Source organism: Rhinopithecus roxellana, chromosome 4, assembly GCF_007565055.1.
Source record: "Rhinopithecus roxellana isolate Shanxi Qingling chromosome 4, ASM756505v1, whole genome shotgun sequence".
Classification (NCBI taxonomy): Eukaryota; Metazoa; Chordata; class Mammalia; order Primates; family Cercopithecidae; genus Rhinopithecus; species Rhinopithecus roxellana.
In genome coordinates, this window is record NC_044552.1 from 128,900,689 (window position 1) to 128,919,602 (window position 18,914).

An 18,914-nucleotide genomic window follows, 5' to 3' on the forward strand; every position below is an offset into this window, starting at 1 on the left:
TGTGAATGAGACCCTGGGAAAACTTTCCTATGAAAGCTTCATGTCAGCTCTAGAAATCACCACCTCCTGGCCAGTGTATTCTCACTCATTAATTATACATTTTATATATAATGAATTCATTGTCAAGTGTGGGTGAAAGGAGGGGAACTCTATTGTATAATTGCTGTAAACTTGTGATCAGCAAAAACACAGAGAAAACTGACACAAGTTAGTGTATTCTATTTTCCAGTTCAATTTTATGAACTTAAAAAATTTAAACTGCCTGTCAGTATTTTATTTCAAAATGATCTGTATTTTGTTTATAAATCAGCAATATATATTAGTCTAAATGTCATGAAATTTGATGATAGGATAACAACAAAAGAGCTACATAAGTTTAGTATGTTTGTTAATTTCTCAGTTTTTTTGGTAGCATAATACAATATACTTTTATCTTAAACATGTTAATTATTAATGAATTTTAAAATCATGAGCAAAATTATCACTATTTTAATTTGAATGCATTTAAGTTTTTAATATGTGTACAAGATCTTAACAAATAAGCATAAATCAAAAACATCAGAAATAATAAAACTACATGGTCACGATTACATTAATTTTTTGAAATTACTGATTGTCAAGTTAGAGTTTTTCATTTTTAATTCATTAATCATTCCCTGAAGTTTCAAGTTAAATGTTTCAGGAGTTATTTCCATAAATGCTAGAGCTAGATTCCGAATGACCTCTAGATACATTAGATTTTTCTGTACAAAGATAACCTGTAAAAGATACAAAATTATTACATGTAAACTCTTGCAAATTTTTTAAAGTACCTTTTGGCAATATATGGCTCATAATTTTATTTCATTTCCTTTCTACCAATTTAGGGGTAAAGTCATAAATTATAGAAAGAAAAGTAAACATGGCATGTTATTCATCGCATTATTGGCAATACCATTTGGCAATATCTGACTTACCAACTTTATTTCATGTTCTTTCTATGAATTTGGTGGTAAAATAATACATTATGCAAGAAAAAATATATATAAAATGTCATTGTTATATTATTGGTAATAACTAATAATAACGCTAAACATCTATTAAACAGAATAAATTGGATCAACTCATTTTTGGGAAAAAGCTCCAAGAAAAACTTTCACAGAGTGAAGGGGACTTGCTCTGCTACTCACTCACTGTGTGAAGGGAAGCTTCCTACTGACAGAGAATCCCACACTAGAACCAAAAGGAAAACTTCAATTGTATGAAGTCTATAAAGTGTTTGGATGTTTTTGTTACTCTAACCGATGCAGAGGTTTTTTTTACAACATAGGTTTAATTTATTCATATTTAATTTCCTCCATTTTTATCTTTCAGGCTCGATGTTTTTGCTTTGAAAAACATTAATAATATAATTATGTTTTAAGTTTGGCTCAATGCTTCAGTGCATGTATAGCAAATGGGAATGATATAGTCACTTTCAAACTGGTAGATAAAGAATCCTCTGGTTTTTTTTTTTTACTCACTAGAAGATCCAGCATTTGAAGGGCTGGAATAAAACCCTTCTTCCATGACTAATAGTATTGGATCAAGGGAACTCAGGTAAGCCAAATTGCTAATAATTTCATTAATCATGGCAGGGTTTCTCTTAAAATGTCTTAATTTTCTTTAAGAGCAAAGTAGAAAGTTTTTTTTGTTGTTTTTTTTTTTTTTTAAAAAAAAGATCTGATGATCAAAATAAGGAATATATATCAGTATGTAGAACAAAAAAAAAAAATGTTTCAGTTGATTTGCCAACTTCAAGTTTCAACATGGTCTCCAGATGAAAGGACAGGCCATATGTAAGAGGATTAAAATGTGTGCTCATTAAATGGTTCTATATATCAAGAGTGATTATTGCTAAAGGAATAGAATGGATACCCACAGGAAATCATAGCTTTATTTTTGGAGTGCTGTAATGTTTATATCACTGATTTAATTATTATTTCCTCCTCTACTGTTTCAACATAATATTGATTTTTAAAAGTATTCTTTTAAGGTTCTTACCTGTAGATTTATCCACATTGCCAAGCACATTTAGAAGGAACAGGACTACATTCTGAAAAGCAGTAAAGTCACTGATGAAAGGGGCTACATCAGTATTAAGAAGAATTCGCGGTGGCAGCCCCTTCTGGAACTTAGATATTCTAATCAAGGTTGTAGGAAAGAGGACTGCAGCTAAATGATCCACAGCCAGTACCCAACTTCTCTCAAAATGTGCTTCTGTTTGAGAATAATAATCATATCTAAAAGACAAATGGAAAAGTACTTAATTATAATTAGTCACCTCAGAATTTCAACCTCATTGCCTTCAGAAAAAGTTGGTTCCTGCCAACAAACTAAATTCATAATTTTATAATTTAGAAAATAGGATTGATAATGTGATGACTTTATTCCATCTCTCAGGAGGTGTGAAGATGGCTCACTAAACTTCTAAATCTAGAAAGAATCATCTCATTAATTGTTTACATTTTACATTGCATTTTATCTTCTTTAATTCAGCACATTATACTTGAATGCCACCTAATAACCAAAAGTAAGGCATTTTTAAATTATACTCTTTGCCAATGTAGAGATAAATATCAAAGGTCTAAAGCAAAAATTTTGCTAGACTCAAATATCCTTTGTGAAACTGTTGATTTCTTGAAGCCATGGGATCCTAGAAACATTGAGCTTTCTAGAAAAAAAGATGTCTGATTTTTACTATCTAATTTCCAAATAATTGACATTTTCTACCACAGGAAGCCTCCAGTAGAAAAAAAGCCTCTGTAATTGTTAGAAAAGACTCTGTAATTATTACAAAAGCCTCTGTATTTTTCCCCATAATAGGTGAGAACGTTTAGTTTCTCCTAAGAAATGGGGACAAATAATTACAATGGAAAGATTAAAGGTATATTCAATAGTTTTAAAACTATAATAAGTCACATCTGTTTCTACAGCTGTCTAAGCATGCTGAACAACTTGTAGTTTTGCAAATAGACTTAGTTTCCCTGAGACGTTGTATACTCACCATGTGGTTTACCAGGTACATTCTGTTTCAAGTCTCATCATAGATATTATGTTCTTCACAAAGCTTTCCAGCCCACCTGAGGTGGAATCTACCACTTTCTTCTCTTCTATATTCCCATAACATCATATCATCCACATATTTGAAGATTTTTTTCTCTAGTTATTTCTATTATAATGTCTAGAAATTAGATTATCTGATTTTATTTTGACAGCAATATAGAAAGGATCCATTAAACAGAAGGTGCTTGCATTATGCTTATTGAGATTAAATAAACTATAACATAACCCAGATAATACCCATTGTCTGTTTGACTCCCATGCTTGTGGGATCCTCCCTGCTCTATACTTGGAAGTGGTAGGGTGGGCAGGGTTGGATTGTTGATGACAGAAGCGTTTGATCTGGATTCAATTCCCCTTGATACATTACAGTCACCCACCAAGCAAAGATGAAAGGAAATGTGAAGTCATAAAGATTTTGAGCAAGGGCCACAGAGCTCTAGTAACAATGTACTAAACAAATTGGAAGTAAGTCAGAATCACTGGGAGAGAAGAGATGAGGGCACCAGTTCAATACACAGAAATCACAAGAGCAGTGAAGAAATTCAATAATAAACTCTTCAAATGCATCAGTTGAGGAAAGCCACTAACATGAATGGAGATACCAACACAAAATAGACCTCCAGCAACCCCCAGAAGCACCAAGTGACCAAGCAAAGGTCCTTTCCAGGGCTCATTATGCTCATTGAACCCCTGCGCCCACTCACCTGCATGCTCCCCGTCCCACAGGGCATTTGAACATGGTGGCAAAGTAAGGAGGCCACACCCCTGCTACAAGTCCTGCAAAGTGGTCCAGGGAGCTCTCCCATCTCAATAAGATCTGTTTTGGTCTATATGTTTATGTATGTCTGTATGTATGATATATATGTGATATTTTTCTATTTCCTTATGATAGTGCCAAACTTACACTTTTACAGCAACTGGGGTTATGGGTGAGTTCTTTCTTAGATTCAAGCTCCATGAACTTGTGTTTTAAGCTCTTTGAATTCATTTGAGCATTTTTTTGATCTGGACCATATTTAAAAGTCGTGACAGAAACAGGAGTGGGTCCTATAGGGAGGCCTCAGGTGTCTGACTGGGTCAGACAGAAACTGGACTGCATTCAGTAGGTAGGTCTCGTTACCAAAAGATAGGAAATCATGAGTTCATCAGGATACAAAGATTCTGGAACTCCTTCATCTGGAACTTCAGCCAATTTAATGTTAAAAAAAATAAAAAATAAAATAAAATAAAAAGAACTATGGACCCAGAAGTTATGCTTTTCTAGAGAAATGGGTGAATCTTACCAAAGGTTAGTTAGAATTACAGTGGCCACAGTGAGGAAACTCCTTACAAAATGCAAACAGGTGCTTGTCTTCATAGTTACAACAGCTCCAAGGACAAAAAAGACTTATTCGTACCTATTTTAAAACCCAAACCAAGGGGGGCCCAAACTAAAGAAACTTGTGCATTGAGATGTCTGCTTTTATTGTAAACAGCCAAGCCATTGGAAAAAGAAAAATAACTGTCCATTTTTACACCAGCCATCTGATGAATCCACTCCCTTTGTACGGTTTCCCCACCAGAAGAAACCACAAAGGCTTCACTTTTGGCATAATAATCAATCATTCCCTCAGAAAGAAAAACTCTGAATGGTGGATTTTGGGGGAAGAGAGGGTTCATATCAAATCTGGAAAGTCCCTGTGTTCAATCCTGTCTAATTGACACTTTGATCATTTTCAGAAAAACATTTGTAAGAATTAACCCTCTTTGTTTTTTCAGTTTGATCCTGCTTCTCCCATGGTGGCTTCTCAGTGAACTGAAACTGTGCTTCTAAAACCCCGCTCATTATGCGTGCTGCCAATTCTGTTTACCTCTTTCTTGCTGTCATAATCTTTACTATACCCCAAAACTCTTTCTTGGAAAAATAACTACTTATTGGTCTGTCATTCAATTGTGAAAACAAACTAACCTAAAATATTAATTAATCTGTGACTATAAGATTAAAAGTTTCTGTGCTGAGTATGGACATAAAAAAATTCTTGACTAATAAGAAAAAATCACATCTCTAAGGATATTCTCAATTTGTAAGACTGTCTCCTTTTCTACACTGGCAACAAAAGGAGGACTAGGTCACTAGAAACTCACAATGAAAAAGGCATTGTTTTAAATCTACATAACAAGCCTTGCCTTTGTTTAAGGTACTTTTCGTGGCCATTGTGTCTTAACTGGGCCTTACCTATACCCTTATTTCTTGGTTTAGGCAAATGATGTTATTTAAACTTGAAATCTAAGCTCTTTATCTCTGAAATGTAAATTTTCTACCTGACCTTATGTAAGAGACATTCCTTTGGAAATGCAAATTTAGAGAGAGCTAAGGAAAAAACGAAGGAACTATTTGGAAACTTGTAAGTGAACATTTCTAAAAGTTTTATCTTTTTCTTCTCTCTCTCACTAACACACACACACACACACACACACACACACACACGTAAAGGAGGGTTTTGGCCATATGGGCACATAGTCTGCTTCGTTGGCCAGAAAAAGACAATTTTGGATCCAGATATTCTTTAATAAATTAATGAGTGTGTATTACTGTACCTGCCACATGACTAAAACTTTTAGAATAAAATCATAATGATATGGACAGGAGGCAGAGAAATACTGGGTAGAAGAGGGCAGTTCCCCAGCAAAGTCCCCACCCATAAGCCTGGGCCCATGGCCCTAAATGAGAACTTCACATCTCTGTTTTCCCACCCAAATGTTGCTTTTTCCAGAACTACTCTGGCCCTCCATGTCCCCCATCCCGTACCCATAAAAACCCCAAACTCCACTGGCAGAGGAGCAGAGTGGTGCGGCAGAGAAGACGAGAAGAAGCATTGGTACATTGAAAAGGCAGCAGGATAGTCAGAGAGGAGTTGTTATCTTCCCACTCCATCCCCTTTCCAGCTCCCCATTTATCCCACTGAGAGCTGCCTCCATCACTCTATAAAATCTCTGCATTCACCATCCTTCAAGTCCATGTGACCTAATTCTTCCTGAACACTGGACAAATACGCAGGTACCAAGAGGGCAGGATGTAAAAGTCTATCACCCTGACTTTTCACTGAGCTGGTTAACACTTAATCATCCATGGACAGTAACTACTGAAAGAGCATTAATTGTAATGCACCCCTAGATGGTACCATTAGGCCAGAGCCCAAAAGCACTTGCCCCAGCCTCCAGCCCTGGCACCCACTCACCTGCATGTACCCCATCCTACAGGGCATTTGAACATGGTGGCCAAGTAAGCAAGTCACACCCGTTACGAGTCCTGCAAAGGGTCCAGGGAGCTCTCCCATCTCAATAAGATCTGTTTTGGTCTATATGTTTATATATGTCTGTATGCATGATATATATGGGATATTTTTCTATTTCCTTATGATAGTGCCAAACTTAAATTATGAAAGAGCTGTATTTGACTCAAGGAAAATAAGTGCCTATATAATTTAAGTATTATTTTGGAAAAACAAGAACTAACCCAAATGCTTTGCACGTTTACATTACTACAGTAAACCTGGTAGAAAAAAATAAGCTTATTTTTTCTCTATATTCTCTATATTCTATATTTTTTCTCTATTTTTCTCTATATTCTCTTATTCATCTCTATATTACAAAATTTGTCAGATAAAAAAATAAGCCAATCACTAGCTGATTAACGTTTGATTTTTATGAGCCATTCAAACATAATTGTTAAAAACAGGTAAGTTAAATGGACATAAGCAAGATAAAATTCCCATGTGAAAGATGTCCTTCCTATACCAAAATTTTTTTCTTAACAGCCTTATCATCGAGAATGGAAAGTTGAGGCTGAGGGAAGTCTATACAAACAACAATTTAATTCTCAGGCCCAAAAAGAAAAAAACTGAAAAATAGTGTCAGCAAAAAGAGTCAAACTCTGTAAAATATTTGAAGGGATTTATTCTGAGACAAATAAGAGTGACCGTGGCCCATGGCATAGCCCTCAGGAAGTCCCAAAAACATGTGCCCAAGGTGGCTGGGGTGCAGCTTTGTTTATATGTTTTAGAGAAGCATGAGACATCAATAAAATACATTTGAGAAATACGTTTGTTTGGTCCAGAAAGGCGGGACGATTTGAAATAGGGGGGTGGGGATGGATCCAGGCTATAGGAAAATTTAAACATTTTCTGGTTCGACAATTGTTTGAGTTTGTCTAAAGACTTGGGATTAATGAAAATGTTCAAGTTAAAATAAAAGAATGTGGTGACTACGGTACTTTTGATGTCTCATAATGGCTGCTTTAGAGAAAATAGATGACAAATATTTCCTATTCAGACCTTTAAAAAGTGCTAGACTCTCAGTTAATCTCTTCAGGACTGGGAGGGCCTGGAAGAAAAAGATCTAGCTATGTTAACAGAGATTCTTTACAAATGCAAATTTCCCCCACGAAGGACAGCTTTGCAAGCCATTTCAAAATACGGCAAAGAAACATGTTTTGGGGTAAAATATTTTGTTTTTCTTCTTTGTCACATATGCCGTAGTCATGTTGGAAAGTAAGTCATGATACATAGGTTTAAATAAAACCCATCTGATGACAATTTATGGTTCATAGGGCATGACTCCCCAGACCCCTTAGGTAGGAATTTGGGCAAGATTTTAAAAAATCAAAGCTTAGTCTTCAATAGAAATAATATTTTGCCTCTTCTACAGTTTTTTATTGCAGAGGGACCAAAGGTATTTGGGATGGTTAATAAGCGTATTTTGTGCCACACTGACAAATTCACCAGGAGAAAACACATGCTTCTGGAAAGTATAATTCATAGATTTATTAGTCTACAGATTACTGGTACAACAGTTCACAATTGCTTGTTTCTTAGTGTTCACTGGAAATTAAGGTTAATAGGAGTCAAGCTTCTTAATTATATATAATTGAAATAGTTAGAAATAAGGAAAACAAAGCTATATGCAAGTAGACAGGTAAAATGTGCTTTTGGTAAGAAAAACTATAATATATGAAGATGTTTTGTTTTGTTCAAGAAACAGAAGAGCAAATTTTATCCTGGTATATAGAATGACCTGTTGTTCCAAAATGAGAAGAGAAGAAGTATAGGACAAAGAATGAATGTATAAGAAAGTTATAAAAGAAAGATAAATTTTGTGAAAAAACTTGTGTTGATCAAGTTGGCTAAAATTAGAAGAGAATTATTTATATGGTTTTCTAAAAATTGAGCATTAATATCAAAGGTACACTGATGCAAAATTAGAATTTATTTCCTTGCGTTAAGCCAAGGTTTTCTCGGAGTATTGGTCTGTTCTTAGTAGGACATTGTGAAAAGTTTTTCTTTACCCTTGAAGTAATTGTCCTAGAAAACAAAGATTCTGCATTTTACTAAGATAATTTCCTGTGCTTCATGTTGTCTTCATTAGGTTTTTTGATCATTTAAACAACTGAGTCCTCTCTATAAAAGATCGAAGGTTTTTCCATAACTGTAATTTTTCTGTGTTTGCCTTTAAAATCTTTAAATTATCACTCTGGTTAAAATGGCTGACTATTAATATTTAAAAGTGATCTGTGATCCTATTTTATCAAGTATTTTAAACCTTTGATATTTTTGGCAAGCTTCCGAAATTCTAAATCAAGTGTTTTTATTGACCTCAAATTAACTTTGGGACTTTGCAGGTGGGCCTTTGGAACATCTCAAAAGGATATCCCTCCTTATGAAAAGAGAGATATTAAAGTAATTGGGCCTATTTGATAAATAATATGGAAAGCATTATCAAATAATAAGTAATGTTAAACCTTCTTTAAGTTGTATTTGTATGGATGTGTTATTAATATACGTTCCAGAAATTTTATGAAATTCCTAGAAATCTGATCATCCCATTGGACCGAATGAGAATTCCCAGAACTGTTACGAAGAGACTGATTGATTCATAAAACTTCTAACCCAACATCAAGTCGAACAAGAATTAATTGATTGCTATGAAAATGCTTTGGCAGATTTTCATGCTATGTCAGCCAGAAGTGAAGTTGTTTAGATAAGCAATTTGAACAAATATCATGAGATTGACTCAAGCCAAATTACCTATGATAACCTATTTAGTAAGCAAGCTACTGACCTGATTTGGAAATACAAAACTGACTTTTTTTTTTTTTTTTTTTTGAGATGGAATCTCACTCTATCACCCAGTCCCCAGTCTCTGGAGTGCAGTGGCGCAATCTCAGCTCACTGCAACCTCCGCCCCCGGGTTCAAGCAATTCTTCTGCCTCAGCCTCCCCAGTAGCTGGTACTAGAAGCATGCGGCACCATGCCTGACTAATTTCTGTATTTTTAGTAGAGATGGGGTTTCCCATATTGACCAGGCTGGTCTGGAACTCCTGACCTCATGATCCGCCCACATTGGGCTCCCAAAGTGCTGGGTGTGCCAGTCAAAACTGACATTTAAAAAAATATTTTTAAAATATTAAATTTTTAATTTATAATATATAATATATAATAAATATATTGAAAATATATATAAATTCAATGTTAAATATGGACTCATGGAATGCACAGATGGCCTCCTAGTCCTTCCTGGGTCCTAAAAGCTTCCATTATTAAAAGCTCTATACTCATCAAGGGAGAGATAAAATAATCCAAATTATGAGGAAAATATTGGTGGAGTGACTATTCTTATCGCCAACATTTGGTTTGTCAAACTGATAATGCTGGTAATATAATAAAAACCTCAAGTGATACATTTTTGGCACATGTTGGATCATTTGAACACAGACAAATATATTTAATTCAATTGTCACCTTCAGTGCATATTTTCTGGTTTTATAGGTGTGTTTCTATGCAGGAAGGCTAATGCTATAACAATAGTGAGAAGGTTATTAGAAAGTGTTTTTATAGGGCATTCCTGGAAACATCTCTAGCAATATAGGTACTCATTTTACCAGAAAAGATGTAAAACAGTTTAAAAAGGTATTAGAAACACAGTGGCATTAGACAAAGCTAACGGAACTTGTTGGATTGCATTGGTCAAAGGTCCTACTGATTGATAACAATCAAATCCACTCCTGTAGGAAAAAACAGATTGACTCTGTGAAATAGTTATTGGAAGGCCTATGTCTCTAATAATAAAACCTCATGTATCTCATGTTTTTCTAAACTCTGATATGACTCAAAATTGTGAGGCTTCAATGCATTTTGCCAAAGGATATTTTCACCAGATGAAAGAAGCTCTTCGTGGCCCACGAACTGATAACAACCAGATCATTCATGATCTAGAACCTAGAGATCAGTTCTTTTGGAAACAACACCAAAGAAAGACTGTCCTTGAACTCCATCAGAAAGGACCACACCAAGTTCTTTTTTGCAGCACAGCTTCAGGGATTTGAGTCTTGGATCCACATTTCTCAATTTGAGAGAGCCCTTCCAGACCCTTGGGACTGTACACCCACTGGAGACCTCCAGGTAAAGCTTACTAGGGATGTTTTTTCCCCCCCCCAGAAGAAGATGGCATCCTTGATGTAGACAGCTTTCCCAAAATCATGAATAAAATCTTTTCTCCTCTGTCAACATGAAGTCTTTTCTCCCTTTCCTTTTTGGCCCATGTTTATTTTCTGTTTATACATGGCAATATAATGTGAGAATGAAGATTTCATAATCAATTACTTCTGCATGGAACTTAAACTGAGTATTGCATATGTCATGTTAAACCTAAATCCTGACATGATCTTAGAGATACTCTGGTTCATCCTGTAAGAAATTTCACTGATATTCCATGTGCAATATCTAGTTCTTTCTAAACAGCTAGACTTTTAGACTGAAATATTCAGACTGCCTGTTTAAATCTAACAGTAGGCAAAACCTATAATGAGAGTTTGGTAGTTAAATTAAGCCAGAATTGAATTTGAAAAACAAAAGGAAGACAATTTGACGTTTGTAGGCAAATTTATCACCCTAATCCTTTAGTTGTTAGTATCTTCTAACCATACATTGATTAAAAAATGAGGCCTTAGACAAATATTACTAATGCTGACTCACAATGCTGACTCATAAGGCACAAGGCATCTCAAACAGGAGACTATCTGTAGGGTTCTTCCGGAATATGTTTTTATTTGTAGGATTTAACAACCAACCACATATGTGGGCGAATCCATGTCTCAATAATTGCAAAATAAGGAGCCACTGGCAATTAAGAGATTCCAAGGGTACTCCTGTCACTCCATAACTGATTGGAAACTTGATATTGGTCTGCAACTCTTAATTTGAACTATGGAATAAAGAGGAGTTTACCAGCAGGTATGAATTCTTCTTCTTCTTTTTTTTTTTTGAGACGGAGTCTCGCTCTGTCACCCAAGCTGGAGTGCACTGGCCAGATCTCAGCTCACTGCAAGTTCCGCCTCCCGGGTTCATGCCATTCTCCTGCCTCAGCCTCCCGAGTAGCTGGGACTACAGGCGCCCGCCACCTCGCCCGGCTAGTTTTTTGTATTTTTTAGTAGAGACGGGGTTTCACCGTGTTAGCCAGGATGGTCTCGATCTCCTGACCTTGTGATCTGCCCGTCTCGGCCTCCCAAAGTGCTGGGATTACAGGCTTGAGCCACCGCGCCCGGCCGAATTCTTCTTAATGGGTATTGTTGGGTAGAAAATTCCTTCCCTGGCTTTGTATAAATGTAAAAGGAGGTTACGCTTAGAAATATGTCTCATGCACTAGTTACTATAGCTGATTCTACTGCAAAGGCTATAATTCTCCAGCAAACTTCTTTAGATTTTCTTACTAAAGGCATATTAGGTAACCTTTAGTTTGGATTGCTTTGGACTACCTTTAGGGAGGAATATGTGCACTAGCTAACAATCCCTGCTGTACTTAAGTAAATTCATCAGGTAGGGTAGAAGCTCAGTTGTAAGAAATCAGCAAACAAGCTAATTGGTTAAAACAAGTAGAATTTTATTCTGGCTTAATTATTTATATACTTGATTTATGTTGGTTCAATTGATGGATGGAGGCTCCTTCAGTCTCTTAGTATCAGCCTCCTGATAGCCATCATAATAGTCTCCCTGGCACACCTTAACATCCCCAGAGTCTTAAATCCTCTTATGCAGCTATTCATTCTATGTCAAATGGTCTAACTAAAATTAGAATAATGAAAACATAAAGAGAACATAAATAACCAGTCAACTGTCCTGATGTGTGAACTGTGAATTCCATACTGATACCAAATCAATCAATGATGAAAGTGACAGAAAGTAGTGTCAATGTCCAAGGTTTTGGTCAACCTCTCAAAATTGAGAGGCAGACCAAAAGGTGGGGAACTGTTAAATTAAGTTTGGTCTAAAATTGCCACCATATGTAGCAAACTGCAACTTAATGTAGTTTGTAAACAAACTGCAACCGAACTTAAGAGTATTTTCTTATAACAAATATGAGTCTCATCAAATCATGGCAGCTGAGCTTCAGCCAATCACAGGTTGCCAACTGATCAAACCATGCCTATATAAGGCAAATTTCTCATCACACTATGTCCAAATAAGGCAAATGCTGAGCTGTAACCAATCAAAGTGTTTCTATATGTCACTTTCTTTTTCTGTCTATAAATACTGCCTGCCCACATCACTGGGTGAAGCTCTCTGAACGTCTACTGGTTCAGGATGATGCTGTTTAATGAATCATTCATTGCTTAAGTGAATTCTGCCACATTTATCTATCTACAGTTTTTCTTGTAACAATGTCTATATTAAATAATAAAGGTCATTTACATATTTATATTTTATTTTGTCTTCTACAATTAGGAAAATGTGTTGCCTGTTGCTTGTTTGTTTGTTCCTTCATGCAAGGCTTTTTTTCTCAAAATTTTCCCTTTCTTCATAAAACACCTTTTTAAGCCTGATCATGTTAAAATATTTACACATCCTCATTATAATCTCCAATGGTTAGGCTTATTATTTAATATAAAGATTGAAAAATACTCTAGAAGAAGAAAAATATATAAATAATGCCCAGAATTACTTAGCATATTAAATAAAGATACTTTAAAGATACATTCTTACCTGTCTTCAAAACTTTTGATAGTATCTGCCAAGGTTGAAGTATGTGCAGCCCATAAGTACTTCAACAGATCATCAAACTTACTAAAAGGTGACTGCAAATACTAAGGTAAAGAAGTCAAATGTATTAATATTTAAGCAACTATACAATACTTCTCCCTGAAATTTAGTCATGTTCAGATATATAATTTAGCAATATTCTACATAAAAGAAGAATTTTATTTCTAAGTAAAAATATGTATATGGCCTTAATGTCTAACACTCGTTAAAGAACACAAAAATATTCATTAGTTTTAATAATAGCATATGCATCTATAAGTATTGAACTTCAAGTATTTTCAGACTTTATATTTTATACAGATCATAAGGTCTTTATTTTTTCCTATTAGCACTGCTAAAATTACCATAAAATCATGAGTAACAAAAATATCTTATTAAAATGTTTCATTAGATCTGAACTAATGCAACAATCTACTAAAGTACTAGTAAATATATCTTTTCTTCACTGATTTTAGTCAAATTTCTTCTAATATCCTAGTGGACATGAAGATTCAATTAATCAGAATAGCCTCTTCGCCATTCAGCCAAATATCCTGTATGCTCACCATTTGTTATAATGTATTTGAGGCAAGAAGAATGGATAGATTTATGTTAATGCTGTATTGAGGCAGTAGGTGTTAATTATTCATAACACTTTACTATATAATATATTATTAATATATCATGCATAGCAATTTACATTTGCATACTAAGGAAAACATTATGCAATGCACAAAAAATCCTAGATGAAATGATAGGACAAAATAAATCCTCTTCCTATCTCCTAAGATTATAAAGAAGGAACCTGGTAAAAGGTGTTCCACTTGTTCATTGTCTCAAGGAAAGATGAACGACAACTAGAAACATCATAACAAAACTTCCTCTCATTCTTGGGTGGGGGCAAAAGCCTGACTTGGTCTGATGATATCCCCATTATACCAGAATCAACCGCAGCAAGAAAGGGTAATGAAGACAGAAAATAATTCAAATCTGTAAGAACAAAAGATTTATTATTACCACAAGCACTAACAAATTTCAAAGAGAATATTTTTAAGGAAGGTATAAGTCATTAAAAAAATTCACAGACCCAGAAACATGATAAAAGCTAAACACTAGGAAAAAAATATTGAGCAAAAATCCCCCTAAGGGTCAAATACATAACTTTGATTGTGTTTCTGTTAATAACTCCATAATCATAAATATATAACATGTTGGCTAAAGTAGTTGACTATGATATTTTAAAACAAAAAGTAATTTTAATGGATTTCGTAATAGTCACTTTTCAAAGTATTAAGTAGAAATGGAAGAAAGTTATCAACTTTTCCTCAGAATGGTACAAAACCTCTTGTTAACAGTTTTATTGTGAATTGTATTTGTAGTTTTCTCTAAAATATTTTAACATGATTATAGCTTTGGTAAATGAATGTTTTCTATTTTATATATGTAAATTTAATTTGTAACCATGATATAACTACATTTTTATCTTATTTTATGCCTTTAAAGCAAAAATTTTGGATACGTTTTGACAATAGATCATTGATAATTGGACTGACAATCAAAGAAGACTATTTTTACATTTTTAAAAATTTTACCTATGTATAACCTATTCCAGCAGACTCAGACATTTTCATTAGTTGGATATTAGGCTCATATTGATTTCCACTAGAAATCAGTGACATACAATATTTCATCCTAGACAGGCATTTGTGAATGGAGTCCTATGCCACAGTGTAGCTGGCTAATCCTCCAAACTACTAAACCAATCTAAGAATAACAAACTCTGAATTCTAGTTCTGTGGCCACTACTATTTGTGGGTCTTTTAAAAGAACAATTATGCGTAGTAAGAGGAAAATGCTTAAGGATACATATGATGTGTGCCGCTCTGAAAAAGTGAAATTTAATGTGGTCATGTTTCTAACTATTGGGAAATACCTCTAAGGATTTGTGGTATAAATTGTTTTCATTACTAAAGTATAAAATTAAACGAAAGAATTCGAAAATACCTTCTGGTTATTTTAGCATTAAAGTATATGATTAAAGCCTGAGATTACTGATTGGTATAATGAATTGCAGTAGGTATTAATCTCTGGCATGTTTATAGGTTTCAATATTAACCACATCTGGTCTGAGCAAAATGAAAAAGCATCATTTGTCTTGATGTCTCACTTCTTATCATTCCTTATTCTGGAGATTCTTTGTCATCAGTTGGACCTCCCACCTAACTGCCAGAACTGGCCCCTCAGAGGCCATTGCTTTTGCAGAATCTTATTTTCGTCATTCTGTGAAAAGCTGGGTATGTCCTAAGGAATCATTATTGACATTGTGGCTGTTAAATCTCTTAATGTGACCTAAAGACCATAAGGTACATGATGAAATAGATTGCTTTTTAAAATAGGAACAAGATTGTTTTAGTTCTGTCTTGGTCCCTAAGATTTTAGGTTTGAATGCTTTCTTTCAGGGAAGGTTAATATCTATTTTGCTACTTAAACAAACATACCAGCCCACCAACTGTCCACAGAGATGCACATATGATCTCCAGATTCATAGCCACAGTTTGTCTGTCGGGTTGGATCAGCTAATCTGCCTGGAGGAGAGAGGATGCACAGTTGTATTTATTATACACATTTTGGAACTGGCTGTAACTATTGCTTAACCACATAGATTTTGTTTGTAGATACAAAAGCATTTATTTCTGAATGATATATGTTGGTATTCCCATCATTCTTTTCTATCTTTTATTTTTTAGACCCCAATAAATTTCTTTTCTTTTCCTTAACAACATCACAGTTTTCTACTTTTGAATTATAGGTCCTAAATATTATTTGCTTTTGTAAGGATTCTCTCTTCTATTTCCTCCTCTACCTCCTAATCGAAACTATGAAGCAATATGCATACACATAAAAAAAGATGGTCGAGAGTCAAAACAAACCCCTGCTCCACCATTCACTAGCTTGACTTTATCTAAATAACCCCTAATGCCTTAGTTTTCTCATCTACGACATGGGGATAATAATATTAACTACATTATAAGGTTGTGATGTGAGGTGAGAAAAAGCACCAAAAGTGTTTCACCTGTAATATGTATTATGTAAATATTAAAAAATAATCATTGTTTTTCTTCCAAATGAAATTGCTCTTTTCTTAACCTCTTTCTCACACACAGTATTTTCTTTATTGGCTGTGTTATCAGTGTGGACTGGAAAACAGGCACCACTCTTTCTCATGAGCTTCTATCAACCAGAACAAAAGTATCTTTCAATTCATGCATATTTTATCCCAAAATGTAACTTCTGTCTATACACTGTAAGGTACTTTATTTCCAAGAAGAAGCAAACGTTTTACAGAGAAAGATCCTCATGAACAATGTGATGATTCTTTATAACCTCTTATCATAATCAGAACTTTAAGAAATTCAAACTAATTTGACATCACTTTGTATATCCCCTTGACTGTTCAGTTCATCTCATTGCTTAGAAAGGAGTGTGGCACTTAGTAGAATTTCAATAAATATTTGTGAAATGCTCAATAGATGAGATGTGATGTCTTTTAACAGGTGATGACTATGTCTTATACCTCATTGAACTTTCTAATAATAACGCACAACCCACAAAAGAAGGATTTATGAGTAAGGAGAAGGATAGGTAGAAAAACAAAGACTATAAGGGAAAAGAGAGCAAGATAAAGAATCAATTTTTAAAAACATGGTAGGGTATACACAGAGTACAATTTCCCAAACACTTCTTAGGTCTACTGGTAGATCATTACAATGAAAACAAGAGTCATTCTTACCTGTCCTATATTGCCAGCCATACTGCAGAGGCAATCCCCATAAAATATTTTGTTCATTTTCTGGTGCAAATTTTGCAAAATACCTAGCCGTCTGGTTCAACAGGATTTTATACATCCCCATTCTCTCAAGGTATACCCACGGATTAATAATGTACATGCTGTTCTCCACTCTGTAGTCACTGAGCTGACCAGGACTCTCCTTCCACAGAGGGGGCTCTATATCTGAGAGATTGGAAGTCCCTGCTAAAGAAGCAGAAAAGTAACCAACTAGTACACAAACCCAGGAAGGAAGAAAAGCCATTGTGCCAGAGCTGGGGACTGAGATTGTGGCAGGGCTTTTATTGGAGAATGGAAGAGGAAGTCATGATATTTAATTACCTGACTTTGCTTTTTTTTTTTTCCTGGATAGGGTGAAAATGTAGAGGAAATTGATGTATTAGCTAACATTTAGTATAATTATATTTTCCAGCCTCTTCAGTGTCAGAATACTGTGTCCGAACCTAAATACAAGGTTAGGCTTGTTTATAATGTATTAGATAAAACTATTTATCAACAAAAACCTTCCAGAAGTTTCCCAGGCTACATTGTGACTACAAAATACATCACAAATGGCTTTTGAAGCTTCCCTCTCATAAAAAGACTTTAACATATTTCATGGAAAATATTAAATAGCAGAAGATGGAAATATTAGGATTTATAATAATGTGCAAACGTGTACTAGAAAATATGTGTGATCCAGTTGTAATACAACTTTCTGCTTCAAGAAAGAAGCTTAAAGAATATCTAATTAGCTCAATTCAATAGTGAAAGTCAGTCTACTGAAAAAAAAACCTGCTAGCTAATTCTTAATATCTATTTTTCATTCTTTATTAGTAAAAGAATCATAGAATTTTAGCTGGGAATATGGTTTCCCAGAATTAAGGCTAAATTTCCAGTTTTCTTTGCACAAGCAACCATGTGACTAAGTGTGGACCACAGAAATATAAAGAGAAATAGTGTCCACAGTTTCTGGGACATGTCCTAAGATGGAGGGCACATGTCAATTCCTCTTCCCTTCCTCCATGTTGTGGTTTGGATTATTGATGTGATGGTTGAAATTCAATCCCGACACCTAAACACAAGGCACTATCTTAGGGATGAAAGAATGCAAAGTTGGCGGTGGCTTGAGTCCCAGAGAACTGCGGAGCCATGAGATGCCCCTGAATTTCTATATCTGAGTTTTGCCTAAGCAAGAAACACCCTGCTCTCTTGTTTCAACCACTGTTATTGAGGTTTTATTCACACATTGTCAAAATTCTTGCCTTATTAATAGGTAATGCATCTGAAAAGCTCAATTATTCACATAATTAGATCCATATGCTTCACAGTAGGTCAATGGTAGTGCTCGCTCCTGGCATGGTCCATATTAAACATCCTACAGTGTGATTCCACTCTTTTTTCCTGTCATATTATTTACTCAATAGCCATTTGATAATTAATAAATTTTCCAGAATATTAATATAAAAGGGAATGATAGGAATTGCTATTGTAGATGAAGAATGCAAACATTCTGGAATTTTAAAAGTATATTAAATCTTTATAAGAATAAATACATGAATATGTACTATAAGATATGTTTCTCTAAAACCAAATGCCAGATTGTTCTCAATGGAGAAATCTTAAGAGCACTCCCTTTAAAGTCAGAAACAAAGTAAAAATGACCACCAGCATTATAATCATTTAACTTTTGTTTGAGGATACCAAACAATAAAGTTAGTAAAGATAAATACATTAGAAGTATAAAATTGAGAATGAAGATGTGCTAGTACTTTTTTTACAGATGACATGACAATGTTCAGAAAATATAAGAGAATAATCTGGAAGAGTAACTACAAAGAAAAAATTTACTAAAGTGGTTAAGAACTAAATTACTATATATAAATCAATAGCTTTTATATATAAAAGCAATTGGGAAATATAATAGATGAAATGGAAGAAAAGTCCACATTTTA

General features: G+C 34.5%; 1 protein-coding gene across 1 annotated transcript; it reads right to left on the reverse strand.

Moving 5' to 3' along the window:
- Positions 1-487: 487 nt before the first annotated feature.
- C4H6orf58 (chromosome 4 C6orf58 homolog) lies at positions 488-17,230 on the reverse strand. Its single transcript, XM_010358376.1, has 6 exons — positions 16,924-17,230; positions 15,632-15,718; positions 13,939-14,123; positions 13,098-13,198; positions 2,023-2,261; positions 488-758 (listed from the first exon to the last, which is right to left on the reverse strand). Exons 1-6 carry the CDS (start codon positions 17,222-17,224, stop codon positions 679-681), a joined length of 993 nt encoding a protein of 330 aa, XP_010356678.1. The 5' UTR covers positions 17,225-17,230; the 3' UTR covers positions 488-678.
- Between the last annotated feature and the right edge of the window lie 1,684 nt (positions 17,231-18,914).

Coding starts and splice junctions, on each gene's coding strand:
- C4H6orf58 (XM_010358376.1), bottom strand. CDS start 17,224: ATGGCTTTTCTTCCTTCCTGGGTTTGTGTACTAGTTGGTTACTTTTCT. Junction 14,124..15,631: donor TGTGGACAGTTGGTGGGCTG/GTATGTTTGTTT, acceptor TTGTTCTTACAG/ATTTGAATTATTTTCTGTCT. Junction 13,199..13,938: donor AGTGGAACACCTTTTACCAG/GTTCCTTCTTTA, acceptor TCTTTACCTTAG/TATTTGCAGTCACCTTTTAG.